This window comes from Capra hircus, chromosome 19 (genome assembly GCF_001704415.2).
Source record: "Capra hircus breed San Clemente chromosome 19, ASM170441v1, whole genome shotgun sequence".
In the NCBI taxonomy this organism is placed as follows: Eukaryota; Metazoa; Chordata; class Mammalia; order Artiodactyla; family Bovidae; genus Capra; species Capra hircus.
In genome coordinates this window covers 6725211-6744594 of record NC_030826.1, presented here as the reverse complement: position 1 = coordinate 6744594, position 19384 = coordinate 6725211, and the positions used below count along the sequence as shown (strand labels likewise).

At 41.0% G+C, this 19384-nt stretch overlaps 1 protein-coding gene across 1 annotated transcript in view; it reads right to left on the bottom strand.

The window, feature by feature from the left end:
* ANKFN1 (ankyrin repeat and fibronectin type III domain containing 1) overlaps window positions 1–17235 on the bottom strand; it is a 160244-nt gene extending 143009 nt beyond the window's left edge. The window contains exons 1-2 of the mRNA XM_013971777.2: window positions 17132–17235; window positions 16530–16664 (exon numbers count right to left, since the gene is read on the bottom strand). Of these exons, the coding sequence (XP_013827231.2) occupies window positions 16530–16664; window positions 17132–17235 (239 nt within the window). The remainder of the gene's footprint in view (window positions 1–16529; window positions 16665–17131) is intronic.

Sequence of the window (19384 nt, the reverse complement as noted above, 5' to 3'; positions counted from 1 at the left end):
AATTAAAAGATGCTTGCTCCTTGGAAGAAAAGCTATGGCAAACCTAGACAGCATATTCAAAAGCAGAGACATTACTTTACCAACAAAGATCCGTATAGTCAAAGCTATGGTTTTTCTAGTAGCCATGCACGGATGTGAGAGTTGGACCATAAAGAAGGTTGAGCACTGAAGAATTGATGCTTTTGAAATGTGGTGTTGGAGATGACTCTTGAGAGTCCCCTGGACTGCACAGAGATCAAACCAGTCAATCCTAAAGGAAATCAATTCTGAATATTCATTGGAAGGACTGATGCTGAAGCTTCAATAATTTGGTCACCTGATGTGTAGAGCCAATTCATTAGAAAAGACCCTGATGCTGGGAAAGATTGAAGGTGGGAAGAGAAGGGGACAGCAGAGGATGAGATGGTTGGATAGCATAACCGGCTTCATGGACATGAGCTGAGCAAGCTCCAGAAGATGGTGAAGGACTGGGAAGCCTTGCATTCTGCACTTCATGGGATCATCAAGAATTGGACATGACTGAGCGACTGAACAACAAAGTTAACCAAACAAAACCTTCAGTGGCCACATACGATGAAAATACAGACTTTACAGATTTAGTTCTGGACTTTACAAGTTCAGTCAGGGGACAATCTGATTTCTAGAGTTGCCACATTATATTGTTTAAGATGCCTAGTTTTCAACAGAAAAAGGTATAAAATATACCATAGCTATTTTCCATTCACAGGAAATAAAGCAATACATTAATATTGCCCTTGAAGAAGTCTAAATGTTGGACTTGTTAGACAAGGACTTAAACTGGATATCTTAAATATGTTCAAGGAACTAAAGGAATTCATGTCTAAAGAAATAAAGGAAATCAAGAGAATGGATGTCTCACCATATAAAAAATATCAATTTATTAAGCAAAGCCAGAACCAAACAGAAATTCTGGAGTTGAAAGGTGCAATAATTGGGACTTCACTGGTGATCCAGTGGTGAAGAATCCACCTGCCAATACAGAGACACACGTTTGACCCCTGATTTGGGAAGATTCCACAAGACGGGACGATAAGCCTATGTGCTACAACTACTGAGCCCAAGTACTGCACCTGCTGAAGCTCGCATGCCTAGAATTTGTGCTCCCCAATGAGAGGAGCCGCTGCAATGAGAAGCTCACAATGAGAGTATGTGCTCCACAATGAAGAGTAGACCCCACTCTCTCACTGTAACTAGAGAAAGCCTGTGTGCAGGAGTGGAGACCCAGTGCAGCCAAAAATAAACAAATAAAAACAACAGCAGCAAAACCCCATAATACCAACAAAAAGAAAAGCACAATAACTGAAATGAAAAACTGACTAGAGGGACTCAGCATCAGATTTGAAAAGGCAGAATAAAGAATCAGCCAACTCAAAGATAGGTCAATTGAAATCAGTTTTAGGAGCAAAAAGGAAAAAATAATGAAGAAAAACTGTTTTGGAGATCTTTGTGACAACATCAAGTATACCAAGATACATTTAATAGGAATTTCAAAAGGAGAAAGAATATTGAAAAAATAATGGCCAAAAGCTTCCTCAAACTGATGAAAAACTCACAGCCAAGAATTTAGTGAACACCAAGTTGGATAGAGTTAGAGAATCATACCTAGATACATCATAATTAAACTGTCAAAAGCTAAAGACAAAGGGAAAATCTTGAAAACAAGCAAGAAATAACTCCTTATGTATAAGGGATCCTCAAAATGAATTATAGCTGACTTTTCATCAGAAAATCAGAGAGGCCAGAAGGATGTGGTTTTAAGCACAGTATCGAAAGCAAGGGCTTTGATGTAAGTCGGATCTAATTTCAGGCTTTGGCTTTTCAGCTTATTAACTGGATGATATTTAGCAGAATATTCGCTTCGATTTCCTCATTGTAACAGTATTACCATCTCAATTTTAATGGTCATGTCTAAAGGGGTATTAAAGTTTTAAGTGAAGTAACACATACCAATTGTTTAACAGAGTGGTTGCAATAAATAGATGTTCCATAAATATTTTCTGAATATTTATTTATTTTAGGTCCACTGTTCCCACGCAATTACTGGTCTGCTTTTTAATACTGTAGATTTGGTTCCATTTTCCAGAATTTCATAAAAATGGAAGGAATCATTATCATTCCCTCTTTTTTCTTAAACTTTAATTCTTTTTTATTTCGAGGGCCAATTTTTTAATGGTAGGGTTTCTTTTCTAATTTTAGTTTTTAATGGAAGTATAGTTGATTTACAGTGTCATGTTAGTTTCTAATGTACAGCAAAGTGATTCAGTTAAATATAAGATTATATATTTTCTTTATTCAGAATAGTTTCTATTATAGGTTATTACAAGATAATGAATAGAGTTCCCTGTGCTATACAATTGGTCCTTGTTATTTATCTATTTTATCTACACATGAGTCCCCTGCATATGAATGAGTTACGTTCTAAGAGCACATTTGTTAATCCAATTTGTTGGTAAGTCTAACAAAGTTAGGTACCCAGCTAACACAATCAGCTGTATAGTACTGTACTGTAATAGGTTTATAATACCTTTCACGCAAACATATATAAAATAAGTGAAAAATAAAACACTATAAATCTTATAGTACAGTAGAACAGTGCAAAAGATGGCATCCAGGGGCTGGCAGTGAGTGGCCAGGCAAGAAGAGTCACTGCCTGGAGAAGGACGAGGGAGTGGAGACGGTAGAGGTGATGGATTGCCAGCCAAAGGAGACGGAGGGCAAGCTGCAGCTTCGCTCACTCTTGTCCCTGATGGTACAGGTTCTGGTTCTTTCTTGGATTCTTTCCTATATACACGCTTGAGAAAACAACCCAGTGATGTTTGGCAGTAGCTATTTTTTTGTTTTTTGTTTTTTTCTTATCATAGGTGACATGGTAGCACTGGCTTGCATTCCAAATAGCTGCTGCAACTTTCATGGACTGTTCTATATTCAGGTCCTATGCCACAAACCCCAACACTGCTCCTCAAACAGAGAAAATCCCCTTGCCATTTCCTGCACTGTGACTCTCTTCAGTTACTTCCTCCTCTTGTCTCTCTTTGTCCTTTCTCTGCGCCTTCAATTCCATCAGGTCTTCCTTATTGAAGTCCTCGTGTTGCTTAGCAAAGAGTTCAATGAAGCTGTTCTCTTGCAGGTTTAACTTGAAATAAAGATACTGTAGCAAGTATCTTTTAATTTCATGGCTGCAGTCATCATCCATGGTGATTTTGGAGCCCACCCCAGGCAAATAAAATCTGTCACTGTTTCCACTTTTCCCCCATATATTTGCCATGAAGTGATGAAACTGGGTGCCATGATCTTAGGTTTTTGAGTGTTGAGCTTTAAGCCAGCTTTTTCACTCTCCTCTTTCACTTTCATCAAGAAGCTCTTTAGTTCCTTTTCATTTTATGCCATTAGAGTGGTATCATATATATATCTGAAGTTGTTGATATTTCTCCTGCCAATCTTTATTCCAGCTTGTGTTTCATCCATCCTGGCATTTTGCATGATTATACTCTGCATATAAGTTAAAGAAGCAGGGTGACAATATACAGTCCTGATGTACTCATTTTCCAATTTTGAACCAGTCCTTTGTTCCATGTCCAGTTCCAATGGCTGCTTCTTGATCTGCATACAGGTTTCTTAGGAGACAGGTAAGGTGTTCCGGTGTTCCCATCTTTTTAAGAATTGTCCACAATTTGTTGTGATCACAGTAAAAGAGTTTAGCAAAGTCAATGAAACAGAAGTAGATTTTTTTTTTCCTGGAATTCTATTGCTTTCTCTACGATCCAGTTAGGTGTTGGGAATTTGAACTCTGGTTCCTCTGCCTTTCCTAAATTCAGCTTGTACATCGGGAAGTTCCCACTTCAGGTACCGTTGAAGACTAACTTGAAGGATTTTGAGCATTACTTGCTAGCATCTGAAATGAGCACACTTGTATGGTAGTTTGAACATTCTTTGGCATTGCCTTTCTTTGGGATTGGAATGAAAACTGAACTTTTCCAGTCCTGTGGCCATTGCTGAGTTTTCCAAGTTTGCTGGCATATTGAGTGCAGCACTTTCACAGCATCATCTTTCAGGATTTGAAAGAGTTCAGCTGGAATTCCATCACCTGCACTAGCTTTGTTCATAGTAAAGCTTCCGAGGGCCCACTTGACTCCACACTACAGGATGTCTGGCTCTGGGTGAGTGACCACACCATTATGGTTATCTGGGTCATGAGACCTTTTTTGTCCAGTTCTGTGTATTCTTGCCACCTCTTTTTAATTTCTTCTGCTTCTGTTAGGTCCTTGCTATTTCTGTCTTTGCCTAAAATATTCCCTTCATGTCTTCAATTTTCTTGAAGAGATCTCTAGCCTTTCCTATTCCATTGTTTTCCTCTATTTCTTTGCACAGTTCACTTAAGGAAGTTTTCTTATCTCTCCTTGCCATTCTGTGGAACTCTGCATTCAGTTGGGTATATCTTTTCCTTTCTCCATTGCCTGTTCCTTCTTTTTTTAAAAAAATTTTTTTTATTTTTACTTTATTTAACTTTACAATACTGTATTGGTTTTGCCATACATTGACATGAATCCACCACGGGTGTACATGCGTTCCCAAACATGAACCCCCCTCTTTATTCAGCTATTTGTAAGGCCTACTCAAATAACCACTTTGCCTTCTTGCATTTCTTTTTCTTTGGGATGATTTTGGTCACTGCCTCCTGTAGAGTATTAAGAACCCCCATCCATAGTTCTTTAGCACTCTGTCTACTAGATCTAATTCTATTTGTCACCTCCACTATAGAATTATAAGGGATCTGATTTAGGTCTTATTTGAATGGTCTAGTAGTTTTCCCTACTTTCTTCCATTTAAGCCTGAATTATGCAATAAAGAGCTCATGATCTGAGTCACAGTCAGCTCCAGGTCTTGATGACTGTATAGACCTTCACCTGATGTGAAGAGCTGAATTCTTAGAAAAGACCTTGATGCTGGGAAAGATTGTAGGTAGGAGGAGAAGGGGACGACAGAGGATGAGATGGCTGGCTGGCATCACCGACTCAATGCACATGAGTTTGTGCAAGCTCTGGGAGATAAGGAAGGATGGGGAAGCCTGGTGTGCTACAGTCCATGGGGTCACAAAGAGTTGGGCATGTCTGAGTGACTGAATGACACAGACCTTCTCCACCTTGGCTGCAGAGAATATAATCAATCTGATTTCAGTATGGACCATCTGGGGATGTCCATGTGTAGAGTCATCTCTTCTGTTGGAAGAGGTGTTTGCTATGGCCTGTGCGTAAAATTCACTGGCAAAATTCATTTTATATTGTTTAATTTTGTACTCTGAGGTCAAACTTGCTTGTTACTCCAGGTATCTCCTGACTTCATACTTTTGCATTCCAATCACCTATGATGAAAAGGACATCTTTTTTTTTTTTTTTTGGTGTCCGTTCTAGAAGGTCTTGAGGTTCTTCCTAGAACCATTTGGTTTCTTTGGCATTGGTGGTTGGGTCATAGACTTGGGTTACTGTGGTGCTGTACGATTTGCCTTGGAAATGAACTGAAATCATTCTGTCATTTTTGAGATTCCACCCAACTCATGTCTTTTGGACTCTTTTGTTGGCTATAAGGACTACTCTATTTCTTCGAAGGGATTCTTGCCCACAGTAGTAGATATAATGGTCATCTGTATTAAATTCACCCATTTCCATCCATTTTAGTTCACTGTTTCCTAAAATATTGATGTTCACTCTTGTCATTTTCTACTTGACCACATCCAATTTACCTTGATTTGTGGGTTTAACACTCCAGATCCCTATGCAATATTTCTCTTTACAGCCCTGGACTTTACTTTCACTACCAGACACATCCACAACTGGATTTAGCAGTATACAAAGAGCATAATATCATGATCAATCATGGTTTATTGCAGGAAAGCAAGTTAGTATAGCATTCAGCATAATTTATTGCACTAACAGAATAAAGGGAAAAAGCCATATGGTCATCTTTATAGATGTACCATATAGATGTCAAATAGCATTTGACAATGTCAATATCCATTTATAAATTTTTTAAAAATTAGGAATATAAGGGAAATTCTTCTACCTGATAAAGAGAATCTACAAAAACCTATGGGTAACACTATGTTTAATAATTAAAAACCAACTCCTTCTTTCCAGGATCAGAAAGAATGCAAGACTGTCCATTCTTACCTTTTCTGTTTTACTAGACATCCTTGCCAGTGAAGTAAGATAAGAAAAATAAAGGCATATAGATTGGAAAGAAACAAGGAAGACAGTCTTCATTTGCAGATGACATAAAACCTCTGTAGAACAATCTAATAAATATACAAAAATCTACTTAGAACTAAATACAACAAAATATATGCAAAACTATACAGTTAAAACTACACGACATTAATATGTGAATTAAAGAAGACCTGAACAAATAAAGATAGACCTTCTTCAAGATCAGATCAGAAGAATTAGTATTGTTAAGCTGCTAGTTCTTCCAAACTGAGCTATAGATTCAATGCACTTGCAATCAGATTCTAGCAGTCTGTTTTTCTTTCTAGAAATTGACAAGCTTTATGAAAGTGGAAAGAATCTAAAATAGTCAAAACAACGCTGAAAAGAGAACAAAGTGGCTTATACAACCTTATTTCAAGACTTATAAAGCTACAATAATCCAGATATGGTACTGTTGTAAGGATTGCTGTATATATAAAGACAATGGCATAAGGATCGACATATAGGTGACTGAAGCAGCAGAGAGAGCCCAGAAATAGCCTGAACATATATGGTCAGTTGGTTTTTCACAAAGGGTCAAGATGATTCAATAGAGAAAAATTATTTTTTCAATATTCCTTTGAAACAATGGGTGATGGCACAATGGGATATACATATGCAAAAAAGAACCTTAACTTCCACTTCATATCATATATACAAATTAACTTGAAATAGATCAAAGACCTAACTTTGAAAGCTAAAACCAAAACTTCTAGAAGGAAACATAAGAGAAAATCTTTGTGAACTTGAATAAGATAATGATTCCTTAGAGGAGACCCAAAATGCACAAACCATAAAATCAAGTGATAAATTGGACTTAATGAAAATTAAAGACTTCTGCTCTTTGACATATTATGGCCTGGATCTGTGAAGAGCCAAGCTGTAAGGCAAGACTGACAGTAGCCTGGACAATCCACGTCCAAAATGGCAAGAATAACCTATGGAGAGTGGAGTCTGTTCAGATTTATTTCAAAACTACCTGTTTCCGGGCCTTTGGCCGCTTGCTCAGAGAGCTATGGCCGCTGCTGTTGACCCGTCTCTTAACGCCCCCAGCTGTCACAAGTGAAGGGCGGGTCCATCATGCTTCTTGTGACAGTAGCTTCAACAGCTCTGGCCCAACTAGACCCACGGAGGGAGGCTCCAGCCTCCATCATGGCTGCAGTGAAAGACTGGGTAACATCCAGATATGGGAAAGCTGGATCGTGAGAGACAGGAGACCGGGAGTATCCAGCAGATAGTTCCCCTCTCCAACCCTTCCCTATGGACTGTTTTGAGGGCTTCTTGGAAGCAGTCACATGCCAACAAACAGCCATATGTGTTCTCTTGTGATGTTTTGGCTAGTTCAGCTACAAACCACCTGTGTCTGTTTCCCCTCATTCGTTGGCTCGTTTTCTTTTATTCCTTTAAGTTTCATGCCCTGAGGTTGCATCTGTCAGTACCAAACAGAATATTTGCAATTGACTCTGCCTCAGGCTTTGTTTTCATAGGCTAAGACAAAATATAACAATCCTATGAGAAATCATAGGACCGTTAGGACTTCCCTGGTGGCTCAGATGGTAAAGCATCTGCCTACAATGCGGGAGACCTGGGATCCATCCCTGGGTCAGGAAGAGACCCTGGAGAAGGCAATGGCACCCCACTCCAGTACTCTTGCCTGGAAAACCCCATGGACGGAGGAGCCTGGTGGGCTAGAGTCCATGGGTCACAAAGAGCTGGACACGACTGAGCGACTTCATTTTCACTTTCATGAGGAAATCAGCACTACAAATACATCATCATTTTAAAAACAAGAAAACTGAGGCCCAGGGAGGTGAGGTAATTTGTCCAAGATCCTATAGCTAGTAAATGAAGGAAGTAGAATTAGAACTCTGACTCTAAACCTCCTGCTCTTAGCAACTCTGCTATTATTCTGGTCTGGCTGCCTATCAGCTTCTTGCTAGACCTTGATTCTGAAGACAAGATCTTGCCCTCATTATGAGTTCTGGCATGTCCAGAGTCCCTGTCTTATAGGCGCTTGGTGGTGGAACTTTCTTGTATTTGTACTGTGAAAAATGAACTGAGCCAGTTTGAATGAGGAGCGGTGGTAAAACAAAGCATATTAGAAACAGGAATTCTAGCCATTTCTGACAGCTGGGTAGACAGATACATTTAGTGAAGGGAACATTTCTGACTGGGACAAGATTGCTCTTCAGGCTGTGAGGTGAACTAAGGACTTTTAGACTCCAACCAGCCTGTCACTAGACAGGAAAGTATGACCCCTTCCCCCATTCTCTACTGCTTAACATGACGAGTATGTCTTCAGTTGCTAGCGTGTGGCCAATTCTATTACACTGACGGTATATAATAGGGTGGAAGCATCCTTTTCAGTTCCTGTGCATTTAAAAAAATAATAATATATTCAGTTATTCAGTGATAAGTTTTTAAAAGTCAGCTGTGACTTCACAGCTAGAAGACTGATTTTTGAAGTTTGAAAGTATATTTATGAGGTAGAAAGTGAAAAGACCATTAATAGTGGTTCTATAGGTTAATAGATCCTTATGGATAATCTACTTTGTAACCTATGTATCCTATGTTAGATGCTTATTCAGAGGTGAATGAGCAGGGTCCTAATAGGGTAACCAATTGGCTTGGCTTGCCTGGGACTGAGTGGTTTCCCTGGTTGCAGGACTTACACTGCTAAAATTGGATAAGTCCTGGGCAATTGAAACAAGTGATTAACCTACCTGTACCCCAAGGGGCTCATAGGCTAAAAATGCAGGCAGTTATACAAGTGTATGCAGCTATGCAATAGTGTGATATGTGAAATATGTAACAATAATATGTTTTTCTTCCCTGGCACTTTCTCTGAGACAGTCACTGTTTAGAATACTAATTTATGTATCAGTTCATTGAATCCCACAACAGCTCTGTGAAATAAGGACTATTATCATCCTCACTCGACATAGAAATTGAGGCACTATTAAGGCACAGATCTAGGTTCTAAACCCAGGAAATAAAGGTCTATATCTGATAAATTAATGTCTAGACACTGGTCTCAAATGTCTAAGGCCAAGAAGTAGCAAAAGGAATAAGTGATTAACTTTGTGGGTGAGAGAAGGTGGTGATGGGAGAAGGGGGTGTGGGGAAAGGGGTGAGAGAAGGTGGTGCCTGAGCAGGAATGTAGGAAGGAAAGAAAAAGGCATTCTTGGCAGGCTGGGTCAAGCTAGGACATGGATTTGTGAACCATCACGGTGTTGCTGGTAGATAAGTGTCTATAGGAGATCTGATGGGAGTTGTCTGGGCTCTGACATGTTCAGTGGTACATTTCAACCACCGTTCCAGGACCTTGAGAAAGAAGCCTGGAAAAGTCATAGGGCCGGGTGATCAAGGACTTCACATTTCAGGTCAGTTCAGTCGCTCAGTCGTGTCCAACTCTTTGTGACCCAATGAATTATAGCACGCCAGGCCTCCCTGTCCATCACCCACTCCCGGAGTTCACTCAGACTCACGTCCATCGAGTCAGTGATGCCATCCAGCCATCTCATCCTCTGTTGTCCCCTTCTCCTCCTGCCCCCAATCCCTCCCAGCATCAGAGTCTTTTCCAATGAGTCAACTCTTCACATGAGGTGGCCAAAGTACTGGAGTTTCAGCTTTAGCATCATTCCTTCCAAAGAAATCCCAGGGCTGGTCTCCTTCAGAATGGACTGGTTGGATCTCCTTGCAGTCCAAGGGACTCTCAAGAGTCTTCTCCAACACCACAGTTCAAAAGCATCAATTCTTCGGCGCTCAGCCTTCTTCACAGTCCAACTCTCACATCCATGCATGACCACTGGAAAAACCATAGCCTTGACTAGACGGACCTTAGTCGGCAAAGTAATGTCTCTGCTTTTGAATATGCTATCTAGGTTGATCATAACTTTCCTTCCAAGAAGTAAGCGTCTTTTAATTTCATGGCTGCAGTCACCATCTGCAGTGATTTTGGAGCCCAGAAAAATAAAGTCTGACACTGTTTCCACTGTTTCCCCATCTAATTCCCATGAAGTGATGGGACCGGATGCCATGATCTTCATTTCTGAATGCTGAGTTTAAGCCAACTTTTTCACTCTCCTCTTTCACTTTCATCAACAGGCTTTTTAGTTCCTCTTCACTTTCTGCCATAAGGGTGGTGTCATCTGCATATCTGAGGTTATTGATATTTCTCCCAGCAATCTTGATTTCAGCTTGTGCTTCTTCCAGTCCAGCGTTTCTCATGATGTACTATGCATAGAAGTTAAATAAGCAGGGTGACAATATACAGCCTTGACGTACTCCTTTTCCTATGTGGAACCAGTCTGTTGTTCCATGTCCAGTTCTAACTGTTGCTTCCTGACCTGCATACAGATTTCTCAAGAGGTAGGTCAGGTGGTCTGATATTCCCATCTCTCTCAGAATTTTCCACAGTTTATTGTGATCCACACAATCAAAGGCTTTGGCATAGTCAATAAAGCAGAAATAGATGTTTTTCTGGAACTCTCTTGCTTTTTCCATGATCCGGCAGATGTTGTCAATTTGATCCCTGGTTCCTCTGCCTTTTCTAAAACCAGCTTGAACATCAGGGTGTTCATGGTTCACGTATTGCTGAAGCCTGGCTTGGAGAATTTTGAGCATTACTTTACTAGCGTGTGAGATAAGTGCAATTGTTCGGTAGTTTGAACATTCTTTGGCATTGCCTTTCTTTGGGATTGGAATGAAAACTGACCTTTTCCAGTCCTGTGGCCACTGCTGAGTTTTCCAAATGTGCTGGCATATTGAGTGCACCACTTTCACAGCATCATCTTTTAGGATTTGAAATAGCTCAACTGGAATTCCACCACCTCCACTAGCTTTGTTCGTAGTGATGCTTTCTAAGGCCCACTTGACTTCACATTCCAGGATGTCTGGCTCTAGATGAGTGATCACACCATCATGATTATCCGGGTTGTGAAGATCTTTTTTTGTACAGTTCTTCTGTGTATTCTTGCCACCTCTTCTTAATATGTTCTGCTTCTGTTAGGTCCAGACCATTTCTGTCCTTTATCGAGCCCATCCTTGCATGAAATGTTCCCTTGGTATCTCTAATTTTCTTGAAGAGATCTCTACTCTTTCCCATTTTGTTGTTTTCCTCTATTTCTTTGCATTGATTGTTGAAGAAGGCTTTCTTATCTCTTCTTGCTATTCTTTGGAACTCTGCATTCAGATGCTTACATCTTTCCTTTTCTCCTTGGCCTTTCGATTCTCTTCTTTACACAGCTATTTGTAAGTCCTCCCCAGACAGCCATTTTGCTTTTTTCCATTTCTGACATAATGTGGTCCATTGGAGAATGAAATGGCAAACCACTTCAATATTCTTGCCTTGAGAACACCATGAACAGTATGAAAAGGCAAAATAATAGGATGCTGAATGAGGAACTCCCCAGGTCAGTAGGTGTCCAATATGCTACTGGAGATCAGTGGAGAAATAACTCCAGAAAGAAAGAAGGGAGGGAGCCAAAGCAAAAACAATACCCGGCTGTGGATGTGACTGGTAATAGAAACAAAGTCCGATGCTGTAAAGAGCAATATTGCATAGGAACCTGGAATGTCAGGTCCATGAATCAAGGCACATTGGAAGTGGTCAAACAAGAGATGGCAAGAGTGAACGTCAACATTCTAGGAATCAGTGAATTAAAATGAACTGGAATGGGTGAATTTAACTCAGATAACCGTTATGTCTACTACTGTGGGCAGGAATGCCTCAGAAGAAATGGAGTAGCCATGATGGTCAGCAAAAGAGTCCGAAATGCAGTACTTGGATGCAATCTCAAAAACAACAGAATGATCTCTGTTTGTTTCCAAGACAAACCATTCAATATCACAGTAATCCAAGTCTATGCCCCAACCAGTAACGCTGAAGAAGCTGAAGTTGAACGCTTCTATGAAGACCTACAAGGCCTTTTAGAACTAACACCCCCAAAAGATGTCCTTTTCGTTATAGGGGACTGGAATGCAAAAGTAGGAAGTCATGAAACACCTGGAGTAACAGGCAAATTTGGCTTTGGAATGCAGAATGAAGCAAGGTAAAGGCTAATAGAGTTTTGCCAAGAAAATGCACTGGTTATAGCAAACACCCTCTTCCAACAACACAAGAGAAGACTCTACACATGGACATCACCAGATGGTCAACACCGAAATCAGATTGATTATATTCTTTGCAGCCAAAGAGGGAGAAGCTCTACATGGTCAGCAAAAACAAGCCCGGGAGCTGACTGTGGCTCAGATCATCAGCTCCTTATTGCCAAATTCAGACTTAAATTGAAGAAAGTAGGGAAAACCACTAGACCATTCAGGTATGACCTAACTCAAATCCCTTATGATTACACAGTGGAAGTGAGAAATAGATTTAAGGGCCTAGATCTGGTAGAGTGCCTGGTGAACTATGGAACGAGGTTCGTGACATTGTACAGGAGACAGGGATGAAGACTATCCCCATGGAAAAGGACTTCATCTGCCACGCTAACGAGCACAGATTTCAACCTGTTCACAATAGGGATCACTAGAGGATTTTAAGACAAAGCTGATGCTTGCACTTTTAGAGAATTTCTCTGGAGGCATCTAGAAGGAGAGAGGGTGGTACAGGACTAGTGGCAAGTGAAAACCAAGGTCTTGAAGAAGCCCCTGTGGGAGCTGGTGACTTCAACTACAGTGTGTGGCAGAAGAGATGGAGAGGGCTCGGCAGGTTAAAAATGTGAAGAAGATAGAATGAACCAAGCATGGTTAGTGATTGGATGGAAAGGCCAAGGAATTAGGAAATTGACTTCTGTGTTCTCTGCTTGGCTAGCTAGGTATATAGGCCTTCCACCAATAATTAAAAAAAAAAAAAAAAAAGAACACAGGGGGAAAAGTGGATTTAAAGAAGAAAGAAGGCGAGTCCAGCTTTTCACAGTGTGACTCTCAAGGGCCTAGAGGAAGTCTAGATGATATTGTCTAACCCAGGCATTTCGGTAAAAAATGAGGCAGCTTGTCCTAAAGGCTACTTAGTTTTCTGATCAAGAGTGAAATAATCATTATGAAGGAACCTCTTGGAGACAGGTATAAAATAGATAGAAAGCAATAGAATTAATATAATATTGATGTAGCATTCTTTGGTTTCCCCTGAGGTACAAAATATTTAATACATTCATTTAAATACATTTAACACATACATTTAAAAACTTAATACATTGACTTATGGTAAGATATCAGTGACTGGGCCTTCCCAGGTGGCGCTAGTGGTAAAGAACACAGTTGCCAGTGCAGGAGGTATTAGAGATGCAGGTTTGACCAGGGGTTGGAAGATCCCCCTGGAGGAGGGCATGGCAACCCGCTCCAGTGTTCTTGCCTGGAGACTCCCCATGGACAGAGGAGCCTGGCGGGCTACAGTCCATGGGGTTGCAAAGAGTTGGAGACAACTGAAGGGATTTCATATGCACACGTGGATCAGTGGCTTAACTTATTATCTGTCCTAAGAGAGAGGAGAGTGAAAAAGTTGGCTTAAACCTCACCATTCAGAAAACGAAGATCATGGCATCTGGTCCCATCACTTCATGGGAAATAGATGGGGAAACAGTGGAAACAGTGGCTGACTTTATTTTTGGGGGGTCCAAAATCACTGCAGATGGTGACTGCAGCCATGAAATTAAAAGACACTTCCTCCTTGGAAGGAAAGTTATGACCGACCTAGATAGCATATTGAAAAGCAGAGACATTACTTTGCCAACAGAGGTCCGTCTAGTCAAGGGTATGGTTTTTCCTGTGGTCATGTATGGGTGTGAGAGTTGGACTGTGAAGAAGGCTGAGCGCCGAAGAATTGATGCCTTTGAGCTGTGGTGTTGGAGAAGACCCTTGAGAGTCCCTTGGACTGCAAGGAGATCCAACCAGTCCATTTTAATCCATTCTAAAGGAGATCAGTCCTGGGTATTCATTGGAAGGACTGATGCTAAAGCTGAAACTCCAATATTTTGGCTACCTCATGCGAAGAGTTGACTCATTGGAAAAGACCCTGATGGTGGGAGGGATTGAGGGCAGGAGGAGAAGGGGATGACAGAGGATGAGATGGCTGGATGACATCACCGACTCGATGGACATGAGTTTGAGTGAACTCTGGGAGTTGGTGATGGACAGGGAGGCCTGGCGTGCTGCAATTCATGGGGTCACAAAGAGTCAGACATGACTGAGCGACTGAACTGAAATGAACTGAACTGAACTGAAGAAATATCTGTGTTTCACAAAGGACAGCAATGCTTAACTGAATCCCAGATAAAATAATTTCATTTATCTTAGTCCTGGAGATGGATTTTTTTTTTTTTTGAGCTGATGAACCTCTAGAACACCTCAAATCATAATACATTTGCAGCTGCTAATTCCATGTACATAGGTACGGGGGTAATTAGAACATCTGAAAGTTGTCATACATTCATTACATGGATTTCTTTCATCCTTGATTTAACGCTCCCCAAGTATTCACATGTTTGCTTATTTCAAACATTTAAGACCCTCAGTATCTTTTTATCCAAGTATAGAAAATCAGTTATTACTGTGCAATATAATGAAAAAATTATTTACATGACCAATTTATTTGAATTTTAAGTTTTAAAAAATGCCATTTTTCATCTCTATGCTTCCCTTCCAACGCTTTAAGTGTAATCTCTGTTAGATGAGGGAGGGGGCATGCATCTCCTCATCCCCACGGAAACTCTCATCTGTGGGTTTTTGGTACACAGGCTCCGGATTAAAGCCCATCAACGGTGATCTTGATTGCCTATTGCATCCTTTAAATGAAAGATTTAAGTCATAACTCATAGATACATTATTCGACCTTAGCGTGTCTTCTTTGAAACAACCAGGAATGGAAGGAGTGGAGGAATGGAGATTCAGGGAGAGTAAATGAATTCTCGAAGACACACACTCCACTGGGGAAATCACCGAAAGAGACTGTCTTTCCTGACATCTCTAGCCACTAAACAATGCTGTCTCCCTCCTGTTAGGGTGCCATCATTTGCTGAAACAGCCAACTCATGCAGCAGAATGACCCTGTTCTTGTGACTGAGTGGCCTGGGGATACTTTCTACTAGGCAAAAGGCCACCCATCTCTCAGATTTCTTAACTTTGCTTTGTATTTAGAGAAACATGCTGTTCACTGTTCCAACATCATCCATCCTTGTCAGCACTCAAGGCCACAGCTTCATCTGAACAGCCAGTGATATACTGCAGAGAGAATGCACCAAAGACATCAAACTCTGTATGACATTTATGTAGACTCTGAGCCCACCAGAAATGGATTGATGATGTCATAAAGTCTTGCAGTAGCCAGGCAAACAAGACTAAGGAGAGACAGTGGTGATGGAGATGGTAGGAAAAACAATAGTTCTCTCCATTCACTTTCCCCCTCTGCAGAAATTCGTTTATGTCTTATTTAGAACAGGAGAAAATTAAATGAGTACAGGGATTTTTGGGGCCCAGCATAGAAGCAAACTCAGCCTTGATTGTCAGTGGTACTTCTAGCTGCCTTGGCTGGGCCAACACCAGCATGGGTAACAGGGCACTCAAAATATTCCACTTTCAAACTTAAGACATCCTTCCCACTATATGTGTTCATGGAACAACAGACTTGAGAAATGTGGGTGGCAGTGGATCAGGCAAGGGTTTGTGTGCATGTTCACTGTGTCCCTTCGGCGGGTATCCTCAACATCCTGGCGGGTATCCTCAGCATCCAATCATGATGCTATTTATGATCATGCCAACCCAGGATGGACAGAATGCTAACATTCTGCTCTGGATGTCCAGCCTGCAAACTGGATTAAAGACAGCAATATGCCTAGATTTGTATTCAGGATTATCAGTGTGATGGAATCCATCTTTTCCGGATCCCACAGGTATTTTGTAGGTACTCAGGAACCCCAGTGGAAAATGATCTCACACAACAAGAGAATAGGATATTTTTCATAGTTAATGCTAATCAGTTATGCAAGCACCAAACATCCTTAAGCTTGCTACAAACAAAATGCCCAGTTATCAGAAACGGAGCTTCCCTATCCCCTTTTTTACCTATTCATGTAAACATGCATGTGTTATTGCAGAACCACTGTGTATGGCCTGTGTGCAATCTTCCTGGGCTGCCTGTAGCTAACTTTGGAAGATGCAAATTTTTTTTTTACATCATTTAAGCCACAGCAACATATACATATTTAAAAAATAATCAGTAACTAAAAAAGCCTCACATGCACATGAAGAAAGACGACAATAAATTGGACTTACCAGGTTAGGTTGTTTGAGGCAGCAGAGGAGCAAGTTGCTGGTAATTGTCCAGTGCTTTCTTTCAATAAATCACACTGGCTCTGCTTTCTCCTGTGGCTCAGCCTCTGCGCAAAGCAAGCAAACCTCCTTCCTATTCTGTGTAAAGAGTAAAATGCAAGGAGGATTACTACAGGCAAGAGCCGAAGTCAAGATCACTAAGGTATCTCAAGGCAAAATGAAAGGGCCAGTGATGTACAGGGAGAGGATGGGGGAAGGAAACAGCTTGGCTCGGAATCTAGGTGTATTCTCAGGACTGCAGCCCCGGGAGGGATTCATTTCTCAAGCCCTTTTGCGTGTAGTGAAAGGGTACTATGGCTCCCGTGCACCTTTAGCCTATTGTAACTGTGAGGTCCGTTAGGAACGGCCCACAGGGAAAATAAGCTTCATGGCAAACAAGACTGAATCGGAACAGACTGTTACTCAAGGATGAGCAAAGGGGCGATGAGGCAGCCAGTTAGCTTTGCCCTGTACGAACTGCAGGGGAAGAAATATCGTCTGGCATCCTGGAGCCCATCCAGCAATCTGTGACTGCAAATGGTCCACAGCCTCCTGGGGCCGGATACCCTCTTGCGCCCACAGCTGCTTGGGACCAGAAGCACACAGGTGGCAGCCGTGTCCTCTCACCTCGTGGCACACGAGCTATCCTTCCAGTAGGAACAAGGGGCATCTTTAGAAAGTCCCAGGCTCCCTGGGGCTGCTCAGCCAATGCCAGTTTTTGTCTGAGCTGGGTCTGAGAAAGTAATCAACAGACTTGGGACTTGGGACACCTAAAGGCTCAGTTTTTAGGAAGAAGATTCCAGTGCTTTCATTCCAGCCACATCTGGATGCACCTGGCTCCTTTCACGGGGTTATGCGTTATGCGAAGAGTAAGACACGCAGAATAGATTTCCTAGAAAGCCACTTATGTAGGCATTTTTCATATTTCTCTCTGAAATGAAATGGCAAGTGACCTCCACAGGCTGCTTATTATGTTTAGGGAGCATCATTGATAGAGAGCACATATGAATACACACACACACTCACACACACACACACGTCCCTAGCAACAGCACTGAAAATCTTTCTCAAGCTCTATTCAGATTCTGTTTGTGCCAAATGAAAGCTTAGCTTCTGTAATGACTTCAGAAATAATTTTGGACCCTTTTGCTAGGCACCAACACTGGTCTGGGATTTATACCTGGAGCTCGATCAACTCCCCTATTTTGAATGTGACTCTGTAACAAATCAGGAGAAAGTCTCTTGGTTATAAGCAAGAGGGTGGAGTGTTAATATATGTCTTGGTTACCAATTAGAATCCTGGGAATGGCATCTTGTATTCTTGAAAGTCTTCCCACTTTATAGAGACCACACCTCATCCTGGCAGCTTAGTCATCCCCAACAAGTAGTTGTTCTGGGGCTGAGATCCGAGATAAGGCTCAGTGACATAAAAACTGGTGTCCAAAGGAGGAGTTCAGTTTGGCTTTGCACGATTGTACTTTTTTCTCATTTGAAAGGCAAAGTCTCTCTCTGGATTTCTTTCTCTTTTTCTCTCCTTGAACTTATTTGTCCATGGAAACATTGATAGAAATAATCTAATTTGGGCATATGCATGCCCTTGAGGTTGAAAAGGCTAATTTTTTCATCAGGATTAAGAAAGAGTCAGGCTACCCTCTCACAGCTTAAGCCTAAGTGATTGCCAGGTAAAACTTTACCCTTATCTCTAGGAAGTCTTTGATTTTTAATGCCGATTGACTTAATAGGTAAGCCAGGTGACTCTCAGTAATTCTACTGAGGTTAGGGGCTGCCTCACAGGGGTTATTAGTTCAATCCGCTATGCAAAACTAAGTGGGTGATGCCTCCTATATTAGTGGCATTGCTTTTTGGAGCAAACACTTGAAACTGAGTCATTTCATGAGCCCGTGTCTATTGAAAAGGAGAACCATTCATCCATTCACTTATTAATCCTCTCTTCAACAGACATTTATTATTACTTAGTAGGCTAGATGCACTATGTCAAATACTTTAATGTTATGAAAAATTTATCAATAAATATTAACCCCCCATCATACTTTTGCAAATGTCTCCATGTCTGGCTTTGCCTGTCCCTCTAGCCTAATTTCTCATTACCTTCCTACTTGCCCTTCATGCCGTAACTTTTTTGAATATCTTTCAAGTTCTTGGACATGCAATGCTGTCTCTTAACTCCAGAATTCTGCATATGATTTTCTTCTGTCTAAATGCTCAGTCTCTTTTGTCTGGCTAACTCATGCATGGTTTTAGAATCTCAACTCAAACATCATCTCTCAGGGATATTTTTCTAGTCCCTGAGCTTTTAAGCTTCCTACTCTGTGGTCCTATAGCACTTTATACCCTCCCATCATTATATCCATCACAATTATTTTCTGGTTTTGTATTTTGTTTGACATCAATCATTCCCATTTTACTGTAAGAGTTTAAATACAGTCTTTAATTCACTGCTCTATCTCGAGTGCCTTGCAGAGTTCCTGGCCTATAGAAGGTGTTCAAAAAATACTTAGAGAGTGTTTTGCGGAAGCACTTAGCATGTATTTATTGAATGATGAATAAACCATCTCAAAGAATAACAGGGGTCTGAGAATTGAAAGGAACCCTAAAATTCACTTAGTGTGTGTAATTTTCTTGCCAAGTGGCCATCACTGAATGCTTGTCTTCTCTGATTATTCCTTCTCCATTATCCAATCACACGTTTATTTGTCTCAAGCCACGTTCAGCACTTGCACAGCATGCCCTTGCTGTTTGATCTCCAGCTGCTTCCTGGAGTTTGTCTCATCCCTACAAACTGGTATTCTCTATAACAC